General features: G+C 40.0%; 1 protein-coding gene across 2 annotated transcripts in view; it reads right to left on the reverse strand.

Moving 5' to 3' along the window:
• Positions 1 to 14,131, reverse strand: part of LOC129770177 (beta-1-syntrophin) — a 652,823-nt gene that overhangs the window by 23,247 nt on the left and 615,445 nt on the right. For both annotated transcript variants that reach the window (XM_055772842.1, XM_055772843.1), the window contains 2 exons: positions 8,226 to 8,443; positions 7,767 to 7,849 (listed from right to left, as the gene is read on the reverse strand). In XM_055772842.1, the coding sequence (XP_055628817.1) occupies positions 7,767 to 7,849; positions 8,226 to 8,443 (301 nt within the window). The remainder of the gene's footprint in view (positions 1 to 7,766; positions 7,850 to 8,225; positions 8,444 to 14,131) is intronic.

Genomic DNA, 14,131 nt, shown 5'->3' on the forward strand with positions numbered 1-14,131 from the left:
ACCGAGAAAGGATGGTCGGTCGATTCGGGGATGCTTCTCGGTATCCATACTGATGATGAGGATGGATCAATAGACGGTGTCGGTTCGCTGGAATCGTATGGAGTATCAGGTACAAAAATCAATTGCATTCGAACATCGGACGTGTACTTGCCTTTGGCGACAGTGTGGAAGTCCCCGTCTCCATACCCAAACACAGGGCCGGGACGACTGCTGATCGGTGGTAGCGTAGGCTCGACTGTGATGGGGGGATAAAGGGCTTCCATGTGGCTAAAAATCGTTGCGTCCCGGGATGAAAGCGTCATGTTTGATGATGTGTTTGTAAATGTCGGCTTCAAATGCGTTGTTGTTGATTCGGGTACTCGAAATTTTTGGGAGCCGTAGTCCTCAAATTCGCGGAATACTAAACCCTCGTACCATGTTGCAGGATCAAGGGCCTTGTTTTTCAACGACTGATCAAGGCCGATTTTAAAAGAGACGAAGGACAGCGTCCCTATTTCCTTTCCTCTGGGGACGAGTTTCGTCACCATAGGATCGACGTCGATTTCAAGATTGGCTTTAACTAAAGCAGTAACGGATTCAACTGTGACGTCTGGTCGAATCCTCGAAAGATACAACCAGAACTTCTGGTCGATGTCGTTGTTGCAAGTGGGAACCATCACAGTATTATCTTGTGGTTTCTTGCAGCCCACACGGCATTCAGGGACACGAGAAGCAGTGTCAAACTCACGCAGTCTTTTAGTAGGCCTTCGGGGTTCGATGGCAGGCCACTGCACACTTGCTGCTTGTGAGGGCGGAACTGCAGGCTTAGAGTGCAGCTCTTTGATCTCAGTTCCTAATTCGGTGATAGCTGTCGTCAAAGAACGGAGTGGAGATTTATCATCAGCTACATCCGATATAGCACGGAAATGTGAGTTTTCAAATAGCTCCGCGCATCCGTCGCACATCCAGAAAAGATTTTTCTTGTGGGATGTGAAGTAAGATTGCATCGCACGAGTTACCCCGGAGCAATTATTAATATGAAATAAAGCGCCACAGTATCCACGACAAACTACGACGTCGATGCCGGTGATTGCTTCTGAGCACTTCGCACAATTTTTAGCCATAGTAATGCGCCTACGCTTAGATGATACAGCTGGTGCTAAAGCGCCTGTGCTTAGGTGATACAGATGACGAAATTAAGCTCGAGCAGTGTAAATCAGCTTTGCTGTAGCAGGTTGCGGTTTATTCCAGCAGATGTCGCTTCGGGTTGAAACAATAGACGAGGGGAGTGGGAAGCAATCGGTGAATTGCTGAATATCAACAACAAAACTACTGCAAATGCCCAAAGCAGTGTTTTGATATTTTATCTCTACGGCGGATGTGCGAATTAGAACAAACACACACGATTTCACTTCACGGCACGTACATAGAACATCAAACAGCGATGGAGTGATTTTACAGCTCGTAATTCACGGATAATAGTTAAGACAAATCACAGTCCATGGAACAATGATACAAAACGATAGCTCTTTGACAATGACTTTGATTTTAGTCACAGGCTCAGGAATGATAAACAAGTTTGGCAGATAAATTTCGTATTCATTAAATAAATAAATGTTCTTCTATTTGCCTCCAAAATTTCGTGATGGCGGGTAACAAAACGTGCTGCCAAGGTTAAAATAGCCAAAACACTAAAATTCTCATTGATTTTCTTCAGTGCCTTGTTCAGTATTTCGAAATTTAGTATGATTGTTATTTCCAACTATATCTGCAGAGCAGAGTATAATTCAGAACATAAAACTACTTTTGAATTATCACCTGGTCCGTTGATTGAGCAATCGATATTGCACTCGACGATAAAACAAATTCTTATCAATCTATTATGCGAGAAAATCGTCACAATGGTGCACATAGCAGTTATCTATCCATAAAACGGCTTTTAGTTGTAGTTTTTTTTTATAATCATCAGAGCTTCCAAAACAGATTGATTTGGAACCATTCATAAAATGATTGCCGGTCCAACAAGCCAATAGCAGCTCTCCGATAGTGAACTGAAAGTGACGTGACATCTTTGAAACATAAAGTATTCTTCGATCTTCCAATTATCATCAATTGCAATTTAAGAGTGTCAGAAACATACGAACACGGGTCAGAAAGTTATCCTGTTTTGTCAGTTCTGTAATGTAATGTTTTTAATGTTTCGAAAAATAATTTGTCGCAATTATATACCTCGTGATCGGTAAAACCATGAGTGTTTCGGTGTATCTTTGAAACTATCCATTTCCCAAAAAATCGACCGAAAAGTTTTCGCCACATACAATAATTTAAAATTCTAAAACTCGAATTAATTTATGTGGCAGAACCTCTATCAAAAATCACACATCACTGTATTTAGCACATACAGGTACTCTAAAATTAGGTGCAAATGTCTTAGCGTGCAAGTGAATCATTTTAGAATAAAAATGCCATTGGTCTGTTCCCGTTGTTTCGGTCACATAAAAGTTGTCACTTTCTGCAGTATTGAAATATTTTACACTGCTAAAAAAAAACAAGCCACATCAAATAATCATTTTAATTTACCACTGAATAATTAGACTAGCGATTTTAATGATATTTTTAATAAGCTCATTTCGCCTTCTAGTACGAATGAATAGATACATACTTCAATTCGCAGAAGCCATCACAACAAAAAAAGTATCATCGACTACCTTGGAATGAAACTACTGCCTCTTATGCGGGTCGAATTTGAAAAACAGCACAGACCTAGTATCTCATAGTTGTTGATTCTCAAATTATTAAAGTAAAGGGTGTGTCACATCAAATTGCATCACGGAAAAAACGCTGTAGAAATTCTCCCAGTAGACCGATCCTTTTGAAAATTTTAGACAGTAAAATAAAAACTATTAAACAACTTTTGGCATTTTCTTTTTATTCATACTTCGAGTCCAAGCCCGTATGCTCGCACCTTCCTCTTTACCCCGTCCATAAGGTTCTGTACAACGTCAGGTTGTAGTTTTTTTTAAACAGAAATCCATTTTCTCTTGAAGTCCGCCTCCGATTTGACAATTTTTGGGTTCTACCGGAGGGCCTGCTTCGTAATCGCCCAATATTTCTTTATTGGGCAAAGCTCCGGCGCGTTGGGCGGGTTCATTTCCTTTGGCACGAAGGTGACCCCGTTGGCTTCGTACCACTCCAACACGTCCTTTGAATAGTGGCACGAAGCGAGATCCGGCCAGAAGATGGTCGGGCCCTCGTGCTGCTTCAATAGTGGTAGTAAGCGCTTCTGTAGGCACTCCTTAAGGTAAGCCTGCCCGTTTACCGTGTCGGTCATCACGAAGGGGGCGCTCCGCTTTCCGCAAGAGCAGATAGCTTGCCACACCATGTACTTTTTGGCAAACTTGGATAGTTTCTGCTTGCGAATCTCCTCCGGAACGCTGAATTTGTCCTCTGCGGAGAAGAACAACAGACCCGGCAGCTGACGAAAGTCCACTTTGACGTAGGTTTCGTCGTCCATTACCAGGCTATGCGGCTTCGTCAGCATTTCGGTGTACAGCTTCCGGGCTCGCGTCTTCCCTACCATGTTTTGCCTTTCGTCGCGGTTAGGAGCCTTCTTAACCTTGTATGTACGCAGGCCCTCCCGCTGCTTCGTCCGCTGGACGAATGAACTTGACAAATTCAGCTTATTGGTGACATCCCGGACCGAACTTCTCGGATCACGTCTAAACTGCTTAACTACGCACTTGTGATCTTTTTCACTGACGGAGCATCCATTTTTGCCGTTCTTCACCTTCCGGTCGATGGTTAGGTTCTCGAAGTATCGTTTTAGTACTTTGCTGACCGTGGATTGGACGATTCCCAGCATATTCCCGATTTCCCGATGTGACAACTCCGGATTCTCGAAATGAGTGCACAGGATTAATTTACGACGCTCTTTTTCATTCGACGACATTTTTCCAAATGTACGAAAAATTGACAGTGAAGCATGGCCAACGTGATCTATACACTCTTATCTGATTATAAGCGAAAGCTGAAGATATAATTCCTAAAATTTAAATTTCTACAGCGTTTTTTCCGTGATGCAATTTGATGTGACACACCCTTTAATATGAGAGACATTTTAAATAAATGGGATGTATACGCTACAAATCACCCAGTAAAAATATTTTCCTTAAGCTCCGTGAATACCACTCTTCCCTACAGTAGGAATAATTGCTTGAAAATGTTTTTTCTGCTTAGTTTTGTTCAGTAATTTAATAAAGATCTTAACTTTTCATAATATTTCTTATGCTTCGAATAACGTGATAAAAGCGAAACATTTTTTTCTCAGTGATATAAACTAGACGTGACAAAAACGCTCAGTGATTTAATCGAGACGTATAATTTTAAATAATTTTAAAAAATTGCATTTTTTATCAAAATATAAACAACTAGCTGACCCGACGAACTTCGTCCCGCCCAAAATAGATTTTTTGATTTGAATACTTTCAAATATCCACGTTTTCTTACTAAATGAACGTTAGTGAGTCCAATCACAGAACTCTTCATTGATTGATTACCCTTTGACACTTTACAATTTCCTTTTACTATAAATTGTCTAGTACTTCTACAAAAATTCGTTATTCCCAGACAAAATTCTCGTTCAAGATTCTTCAAGCATTTGGAAATAACATGTTTCTCCGTTGCATGGAATACATGTTTGATACACAGAATATTACAAAATAAAGACAGCTCAAATCGGACTATTCTTTCCTCGGGTTTACGGCACACCATCACATTTGGCCTTCCATTTTTGTTTATATAGATAGAAGATATAGGAATGCGTTATTCCGTCTGAAAATCCTTTTCCACTTTCGAACAAAATCTGTTTCGTTAGCGCCAACATCAAATGGACTAACAACGCTTAGCTAATTGTAGAACATATGGGAATTCAATTTTCCGATTTTTCTCCGTTATATTGATCTACGGGAAGAGACGAATACAACGAAATATAGATGACTAAAATTTAACCATTCCTTCCTCGAGTTTTGCGCTTACCAACACATTTGTCCTTCCACTTTCATTTATAGATATTAGATATGGAAATGTGTTATTTCGCCTGAAAATCCATTTCCACTTACGAACATACATCAATTTCGAATCGAATGTACTAACAACGCTTATCATGATGTAATTTTCGAACATGTGGGAATTAAATTTTCCGAATTTTCCGACCTTCTTTCAGGATTTTCCGAGCTCCACTCTCCACTCCAATTAGATCAATAGATCTACGGGAAGAGACCAATCCAACAAAATACAGGAGGCTAAAATCGGACCATCCCTTCTTCGGGTTTTTTGGTTACCAACAGATTTTGCCTTACATTTTAATTTATATAGATAGATAGATATAAGATATGGTAATGCGTTATTTCGTCTGAAAATTCATTTCCACTTACGAACAAAGATCAATTTCGATAGCGCAATTATCGAATGGACTAGCAACGCTTAAAGGGTGTGTCACATCAAATTGCATCACGGAAAAAACGCTGTAGAAATTTAATTTTTAGGAATTATATCTTCAGCTTTTGCTTATAATCAGATAAGAGTGTATAGATCACGTTGGCCATGCTTCACTGTAAATTTTTCGTAAATTTGGAAAAATGTCGTCGAACGAAAAAAAACGTCGTGAATTAATCCTGTGCACTCATTTCGAGAATCCGGAGTTGTCACATCGGGACATCGGTAAGATGCTGGGAATCGTCCAATCCACGGTCAGCAGAGTGCTATAACGATACTTCGAGAACCTAACCATCGACCGGAAGGTGAAGAACGGCAAAAATGGATGCTCCGTCAGTGAAAAAGATCACAAGCGCGTAGTTAAGCAGTTTAGACGTGATCCGAGAAGTTCGGTCCGGGATGTCGCCAATAAGCTGAATTTGTCAAGTTCATTGGTCCAGCGGACCAAGCAGCGGGAGGGCCTGCGTACATACAAGGTTCAGAAGGCTCCTAACCGCGACGAAAGGCAAAACATGGTGGGGAAGACGCGAGCCCGGAAGCTGTACACCGAAATGCTGACGAAGCCGCATTGCCTGGTAATGGACGACGAAACCTACGTCAAAGCGGACTTTCGTCAGCTGCCGGGCCTGTTGTTCTTCTCCGCAGAGGACAAATTCAGCGTTCCGGAGGAGATTCGCAAGCAGAAACTATCCAAGTTTGCCAAAAAGTACATGGTGTGGCAAGCGATCTGCTCTTGCGGAAAGCGGAGCGCCCCCTTCGTGATGACCGGCACGGTAAACGGGCAGGTTTACCTTAAGGAGTGCCTACAGAAGCGCTTACTACCACTATTGAAGCAGCACGAGGGCCCGACCATCTTCTGGCCGGATCTCGCTTCGTGCCACTATTCAAAGGACGTGTTGGAGTGGTACGAAGCCAACGGGGTCACCTTCGTGCCAAAGGAAATGAACCCGCATACGGGCTTGGGCTCGAAGTATGAATAAAAAGAAAATGCCAAAAGTTGTTTAATAGTTTTTATTTTACTGTCTAAAATTTTCAAAAGGATCGGTCTACTGGGCGAATTTCTACAGCGTTTTTTCCGTGATGCAATTTGATGTGACACACCCTTTATTATGATGTAATTTTCGAATATGTGGGAATTCAATTTTCAGAATTTTCCGACCTTCCTTCATAGTTTTCCGGAAATTTTCCGGTTTTTCTCTCTACTTTTTTGATCTACGGGAAGAGACGAATACAACAAAATAAAGAAGGCTAAAATCGGACCATCCCTTCTTCGGGTTTTCCGCTTACCAACAGATTTTGCTTTGAATTTTTATTTATATAGATTTCTCAAATTTTAACCTTTGATGAAATTTTTGTAGCTATTATTTTTTTCGATAGTTTTTTTTTCCAGTTATGAAGATGATTTCTCAGTTATGAAGATGATAGAATCTTCATAGTCAACGGAACATTGAAATTGAAACAACTGTTGACTGAACCGAGTTGGTTTTGATTTCTGTTACGATAAAGAGTTGATTTCAGATTTCGACAACCGAAGAACAGTAATGTTTCTATTCCATAGATAGGATGAATAATTTCAAAAATGAGGTAAAATGAATAATTAGAAGAAGCTGGATGAGACTGGAAGAATTGAAAAAAAAGTTGATTTTCTACCGTTTGAATTTGCGAAGTGGAATATGAACCATATGATGCCAAAAATCGCATCTCAAATGCAGGGTTTATGATAAACCTTACACAAATCTAGCTATTCACATATCTAACCTTAACTCCATTAATTTCATTCGAATCCTCCGGAATATCGTAATTATGTCATCCATAAGCACAGTCTAACAGATTGATATCAGTGTCAAAGCCGCCACAAATATCAACGGTCTCAACTGATATTGACCACACATACACACAACCGCACTGCACAATTAACAGCTTCAACCTCTCTATCAAATGGCTTAACATCGGATTCAATACCGCCAATAGATATAAATGTACCAATTATATTCCACTGTCACAATCGGTAGATCAGATCGGAGCATAGCAGACAATTACCATCTGGCCACCATTAACACAATTTTGCACTCCGTCGTTCTGTTTCCAATTACTTTCAACTTGACCCTCCACCCCCGGCAGAAGGCGGCGCAACGCTTCAGGGATTCCCACCAGAACAAATATTTATCTCGTCCGCGCTCCCTCACTCGCCCCGATAGATTGCTGCCTCTCCTGCATCCGGGGAATCGACATATCCTGTGTTCGCTGCCCTGCTTAGCGGGTAGGATACAAACGACAAACTGTTACACACTTACCGAAACTCGCGATCGGTGACGGCTACGAAAATTGATTGCCATTTGTCTAATTCGTCCGAACTTTCCGAGCTGGAGCGTCCGTTCTGTGTGGGAGAGAAAGTGAGACAGACAAAAAATAAATGAAACAAGACAAAAAAACCCGTGAGATGAAAGTTACAGAATGGGATATAGATGAGTTTAAGCAGACAAAATTCGACTGACAGCGCGGGATAGCGCGCCTGTGAGAAAAAAAAAAACCCAAAAGAACAAAAGGCAATAATTGAAAACAAATTGTCTGGATGATTGCGATATAAACGGAATGATTTTGTAATTTTTCAACTCGAGATAGTGGAGGATGGTGGTCTGATTTTAATAGGCAGTGAGCGATACAAGAAACAACCCATTAAAGAAGCATTTGGGCGACATATTGGGTGGAAGGAGAAAAATAAGAGCAGTAAAGGGATGTGATTTGCGGTTTACCTGTTCACCACCGCATCTCCGACTGAGCCAACCGATGAACTTCAGTTCGCCAATCATCGACGCCAGGGCTCGATTCGCGTCGTGTAGGGCCTTTTGGGTGCTCGTGCCGATGGCCGAGTGGAGGGCGTTGAACCAGATAGTCGCTTCTTGGGGGTCCACGGCACGCAGGATGCACGAGTGGATGCCGTCCGGGGAGTGGAGCTCTATGCAGCGGTTTTCTGGAATAGAATAAGGGTGAACGGATGGTGGTTAGTGTGGGCGTTCAAGAACACGAACAGTTCATGATTTGATTGCGACGAAATTTCGACTGGATCTTGAGAACTTTTCACTTTCAGGAAGTCAGCCATGATTGCATCAAAGATAAACTTGGCTGTGAACACTTTTGATCGTCGGAAGGAAGCCAAACAGTACCTATATCAGGCAACATTGTCCGCACAGCACTGGATCAAACATAACAACAAGTCTAGAAAAAAATTGTAAGGGGTTGTATCTAGGACACGACCGCATATTTTCGACGTAGAACTACGCAATCATATTGTGCAATCCACTTGTTTACCACTTCGAATATTATTTTAGAATGCATCGAAATTTTTGGAATAAAGGGTGTGTCACATCAAATTGCGTCACGGAAAAAACGCTGTAGAAATTCGCCCAGTATACCGATTCTTTTGAAAATTTTAGACAGTAAAATAAAAACTATTAAACAACTTTTGGCATTTTCTTTTTATTCATACTTCGAGCCCAAGCCCGTATGCTCGCACCTTCCTCTTTACCCCGTCCATAAGGTTCTGTACAACGTCAGGTTGTAGTTTTTTTTTAACAGAAATCCATTTTCTCTTGAAGTCCACCTCCGATTTGACAACTTTTGGGTTCTTCCGGAGGGCCTGCTTCATAATCGCCCAGTATTTCTCTATTGGGCGAAGCTCCGGCGCGTTGGGCGGGTTCATTTCCTTTGGCACGAAGGTGACCCAGTTGGCTTCGTACCACTCCAACACGTCCTTTGAATAGTGGCACGAAGCGAGATCCGGCCAGAAGATGGTCGGGCCCTCGTGCTGCTTCAATAGTGGTAGTAAGCGCTTCTGTAGGCACTCCTTAAGGTAAACCTGCCCGTTTACCGTGCCGGTCATCACGAAGGGGGCGCTCAGCTTTCCGCAAGAGCAGATCGCTTGCCACACCATGTACTTTTTGGCAAACTTGGATAGTTTCTGCTTGCGAATCTCCTCCGGAACGCTGAATTTGTCCTCTGCGGAGAAGAAGAACAGGCCTGGCAGCTGACGAAAGTCCGCTTTGACGTAGGTTTCGTCGTCCATTACCAGGCAATGCGGCTTCGTCAGCATTTCGGTGTACAGCTTCCGGGCTCACGTCTTCCCCACCATGTTATGCTTTTCGTCACGGTTAGGAGCCTTCTGAACCTTGTATGTGCTTGGTCCGCTGGACGAATGAACTTGACTAATTCAGCTTATTGGCGACATCCCGGACCGAACTTCTCGGATCACGCCTAAACTGCTTAACTACGCGCTTGTGATCTTTTTCACTGACGGAGCATCCATTTTTGCCGTTCTTCACCTTCCGGTCGATGGTTAGGTTCTCAAAGTATCGTTTTAGTACTCTGCTGACCGTGGATTGGACGATTCCCAGCATCTTACCGATGTCCCGATGTGACAACTCCGGATTCTCGAAATGAGTGCGCAGGATTAATTCACGACGCTCTTTTTCGTTCGACGACATTTTTCCAAATTTAAGAAAAATTGACAGTGACGCATGGCCAACGTGATCTATACACTCTTATCTGATTATAAGCGAAAGCTGAAGATATAATTCCTAAAAATTAAATTTCTACAGCGTTTTTTCCGTGATGCAATTTGATGTGACAAACCCTTTAGATTATGTTCTTCGTTACAAATAAATTTGATGAACGTCCTTTAACGTTTGATATGATGCCTAGGACTTCCAAAATATGTGAACGGAAGGATTGTCAAACGATCATTATATTTTTGGGTATCTTCATTGTGTTTTCACTCTGAAATTATTACACATCTCATGTGTACGTAGTTCTCGAACCGCGAAAGCTTATTCACCTCTAGTATCTGAAATGGTGATTTTCTTCTCAGTTTAAAAGTACGTTTTGGGGAAACATTTTCCGGTCCGCACAACGACCAACGAGTACAAAAGTACTCTACACAGAAAAATACCCCCGACTTGCATGTTTTGACAAAGCGGATTCCTCCAGGCACATTGATTTGGAAGTCCGTATTAGGGAAACACAGCTCGATGGGAACAAAAATACCTCCGACTTGCATGTATATTTGCAAAGCGGATTTCCACAGGTGCATCGATTTTGAAGCCTGTGTTGGGGAAACTGTAAATCGGACCAATCAAAACTTGGCAGTTAGGGCGTTTTACACATTTTACAGTTATTCAATTGTTCATCTCATTGTTCATGGGGCATGGTGGTATTAAAAATGTCCCACCTTTTTGATGCGTAATAACGCATGGTGGGACATTTTTTGTCCCACCTAGAAATATTAGAATAGCTACGCGCTCATAATTTTTTTTTCGGAACCTTTTTATTTAAACTAGTTGGCAACACCATTCGCAAATGTCAGATATATATATTCGATTGCGTTGGCAAAGTTTATCATCATATGACAAGTTCATCAAGTGTTGAAACCAAAAATTTTTAGTAGTGCAGCTTTATTTAGTGACTTTGTGAGAAAAATATTAAAAAAGTAAGTCTTTTTTTATTATACATTACTGCTATATATGAAACTAAAATTATTTTTTAGAAAAACAGAAACTTTATCCCTTAATTTTTTTTTGTAAATGATGAAAGTGTGGTGGGACTTTATTTAGCCCACCATGTAAGCTAGCGAGTAAGAAATAAATGCAGGTTTTTAATTTATTATTTAAGTTTATAGTGAAAACTATAATTTTAGTTTTAAAATATGTATTTTTCTAGTTTTCTTATTCAAGATGAACAAAAATAATCTGGATTTTGAAGAAATACCTTCAGATGACAATTTTTTAATTGATTCTGAATCTGACGAGGAAGAATTGCTTACCCAAATGAAAAAACGAATTCGACTACTTTCTACTTCAGATGAATCTGAAAGTAGTGAAATAGAAGAAAATACACCAGTTCACAATAGAAAAACATTTGCCGAGAAGTCTCCAAAATGGAGTTATAATGGAAACACGACTACAGCGGAATCATTTTCTTCAAATGTTAGGCCGACTCAAGATATTGCAAACCTGCAAGACCCAACACCTTATGACGTGATCTGCCAATTGATAACTGACGAAATTATTGACTCCATCGTGTTTCAAACCAATTTATATGCAGAACAACAAAATAATAGATACACTCCAACTAATGAACAAGAAATTCGCGCATTTATTGGTACAAATTTTATAATGGGAATAAATCCACTCTCCAGTCATAGAGACGCTTGGAGCACTATACCTTATTTACGCAATGAATACAGATGTCAATTAATGACTGTAAATCTAAATTCTAAGTAAATTCTAAGTCACATTCATATAAATGATAATATGTTGATTCCAAAGAAAGATACCATTAATTATGACAAACTATATAAAATTCGTCAATTTTTGAAAAAGATACAAGAAAATTTCGGGAGAATTTCAATCCAGGTCAAAAGCTCGCGATCGATGAACGGATGATAAAATTTAAGGGGCGTAGTTCAATGAAACAATATCTCCCGAATAAACCGACCAAAAGAGGATACAAATTATGGATTCTAGCAGATAATTCATGTTATTGCTACAAATTTAATATAACACTGGAAAAATTGACAATGAAGTGTAACGAAAAACCTTGGTGAGAAAATTGTGACTACTCTTCACTACTTCAGACTTGGTTGGAAAGAAACATACTACTTATTTTGATCATTCTTTTACCAGTATAAATTTATTAGTGGACTTGAAATCGAAACAAATTAATGCTTGCGGTGTAATTAATAAAACGAGAAAAAAATTGCCCAAGTTTAGTAAAAATATCAAACATCGAGGAGAATAATTGCCACTAAATGGGTGGACAATAAAGAAGTTATCATTGTTTCAAATTTGTGTCCGGGACACGACCGCATAGTTGACGTAGGATTCCGTTAGGCTATCTGTTGATTTTGGATATGTTTGGAGAATTACATCGTTAAACTCTTTGATAATGATTTGGTGACCCTGAAAAGGGCCGTTTTGTTTGGTTGTTGTTATGTATGGATGAAATAAAGAAAAAAAAACAGGAAGTGGGTTATATCTATGGTATAACCGCAAGGGTGACGTAGGACTATCGTTGATTTAGAGATCATTTGTATGAAGTTGAATCTGAATTCATTCTGAATGAATGAATATTTGGAGAACTTCGAAAACGAGAGCGTTACGTTGGAGGCACAAGGTTTTATGCATCCAATATTGGATACGGAAATATCCTGATGGGGAAGAATAATCTTCAGAAGCTATCCTGTTGATTGCGATTGATTGAAAAATCACAAAACCTAATATATTTGGTCACAGTGTTACATGGATAGAAAACATTAAAATAAACTCTTTCATATGAATGTAATTTTAAATTCCCAGAGGAACTGGCAGATTATTTTCAGTAACGATTAGATATTTCCACATTTTCCTCGATACTGGAAGCCCACCAGTGGTTAATGGTAACTCGATAACCATCTGTTAATAGCACTTGATTGAAAAATATTTGGTCACAGTGTTACATGGATAGAAAACATTCAAATAAACTCTTTCACATGAATGTATTTTTAAATTCCTAGAGGAACTGGCAGATTATTTTCCGGATCTTTCTCGATCCAAACGGAAAGAATTCCGTGCGTGTATGTGTGTGTGTGTAGCGGCTGCTTCGAGATCTTCCCGGGGAACCGTTTGTAGCATCACTCTCCTCCTGATGGATTCCCTTCTGGCCTAAGGTGCACAAACAGGCTCTTGGTGACACCGTTCATCCGCGCTTTCATGATAAATGAAGAGCTTCATCACAACAGCGACAACATGCTCCAATCGCTGTTCAATTAGAACTGAGTGGATTTCCAAGCGGCGCTCGCTTATATACCGATTGGTGATTTCAATAGCCTGTTTTGAAAGCAAATTTAAGACTATTGAAACAAGTTTTTGGATCAGAAAGTAACAATTATAGAACGCGTAGACATTTTATCTTTCGAATGAAGTGTTTATCATACCATTTCGTTCAGTTGTTTAGGAGCTATTAACGCTCAAAATCTCGGTCTCCGGCGTAACGCTTTCGTTTTCGAGACTTTGATTTTACACCCCGGTATAGAAATGAAAGACGTAGTCCTACGTCAAAACTCACCAATGCAATATAAAATGATTACCACTACCGAACACAATTATCAATTTTTCTCACCAGTAAAAACATGTAACTTTAATATAGAAAAAACATAATTGATTTGGAAAAGGTAATTTTCTTTTATGACTTTTACTTACTGAGTGTTTATTCAACCAAATGCGAATTTTAATTGAACTAACAAAACCTAATACTACATGTTGAGCATATGGGAAATCACTTTTTCTAACATTGTGCTAAATTTTTCGCAATACACGATCGGTCATTGATATGAAATTTAATGAAACAGCAAACACTAAAGTTCCAAATTTAAATTTTATTTACTAGAATTAGTCGTATCACTCACCTTACTTGCAATATATAAATGCCCCCGACTTGCATATATTTGCAATGCTGATTTCCCCTGGGCACCTTGGTTTTGATGTCTCTGTTAGGGAACACATCTCGGTAGGAACAAGAGTTCCCCCTACTTTTATGTATTTGCAATGTCGATTTCTCCCAGGCAGCTTGGTTTTGATGTCTCTGTTAGGGACCCGCCGCATGTGTCGTCAATATCGACCAATCAGAA

The sequence above is a fragment of the Toxorhynchites rutilus genome, chromosome 2 (genome assembly GCF_029784135.1).
Source record: "Toxorhynchites rutilus septentrionalis strain SRP chromosome 2, ASM2978413v1, whole genome shotgun sequence".
Lineage (NCBI taxonomy): Eukaryota > Metazoa > Arthropoda > Insecta > Diptera > Culicidae > Toxorhynchites > Toxorhynchites rutilus.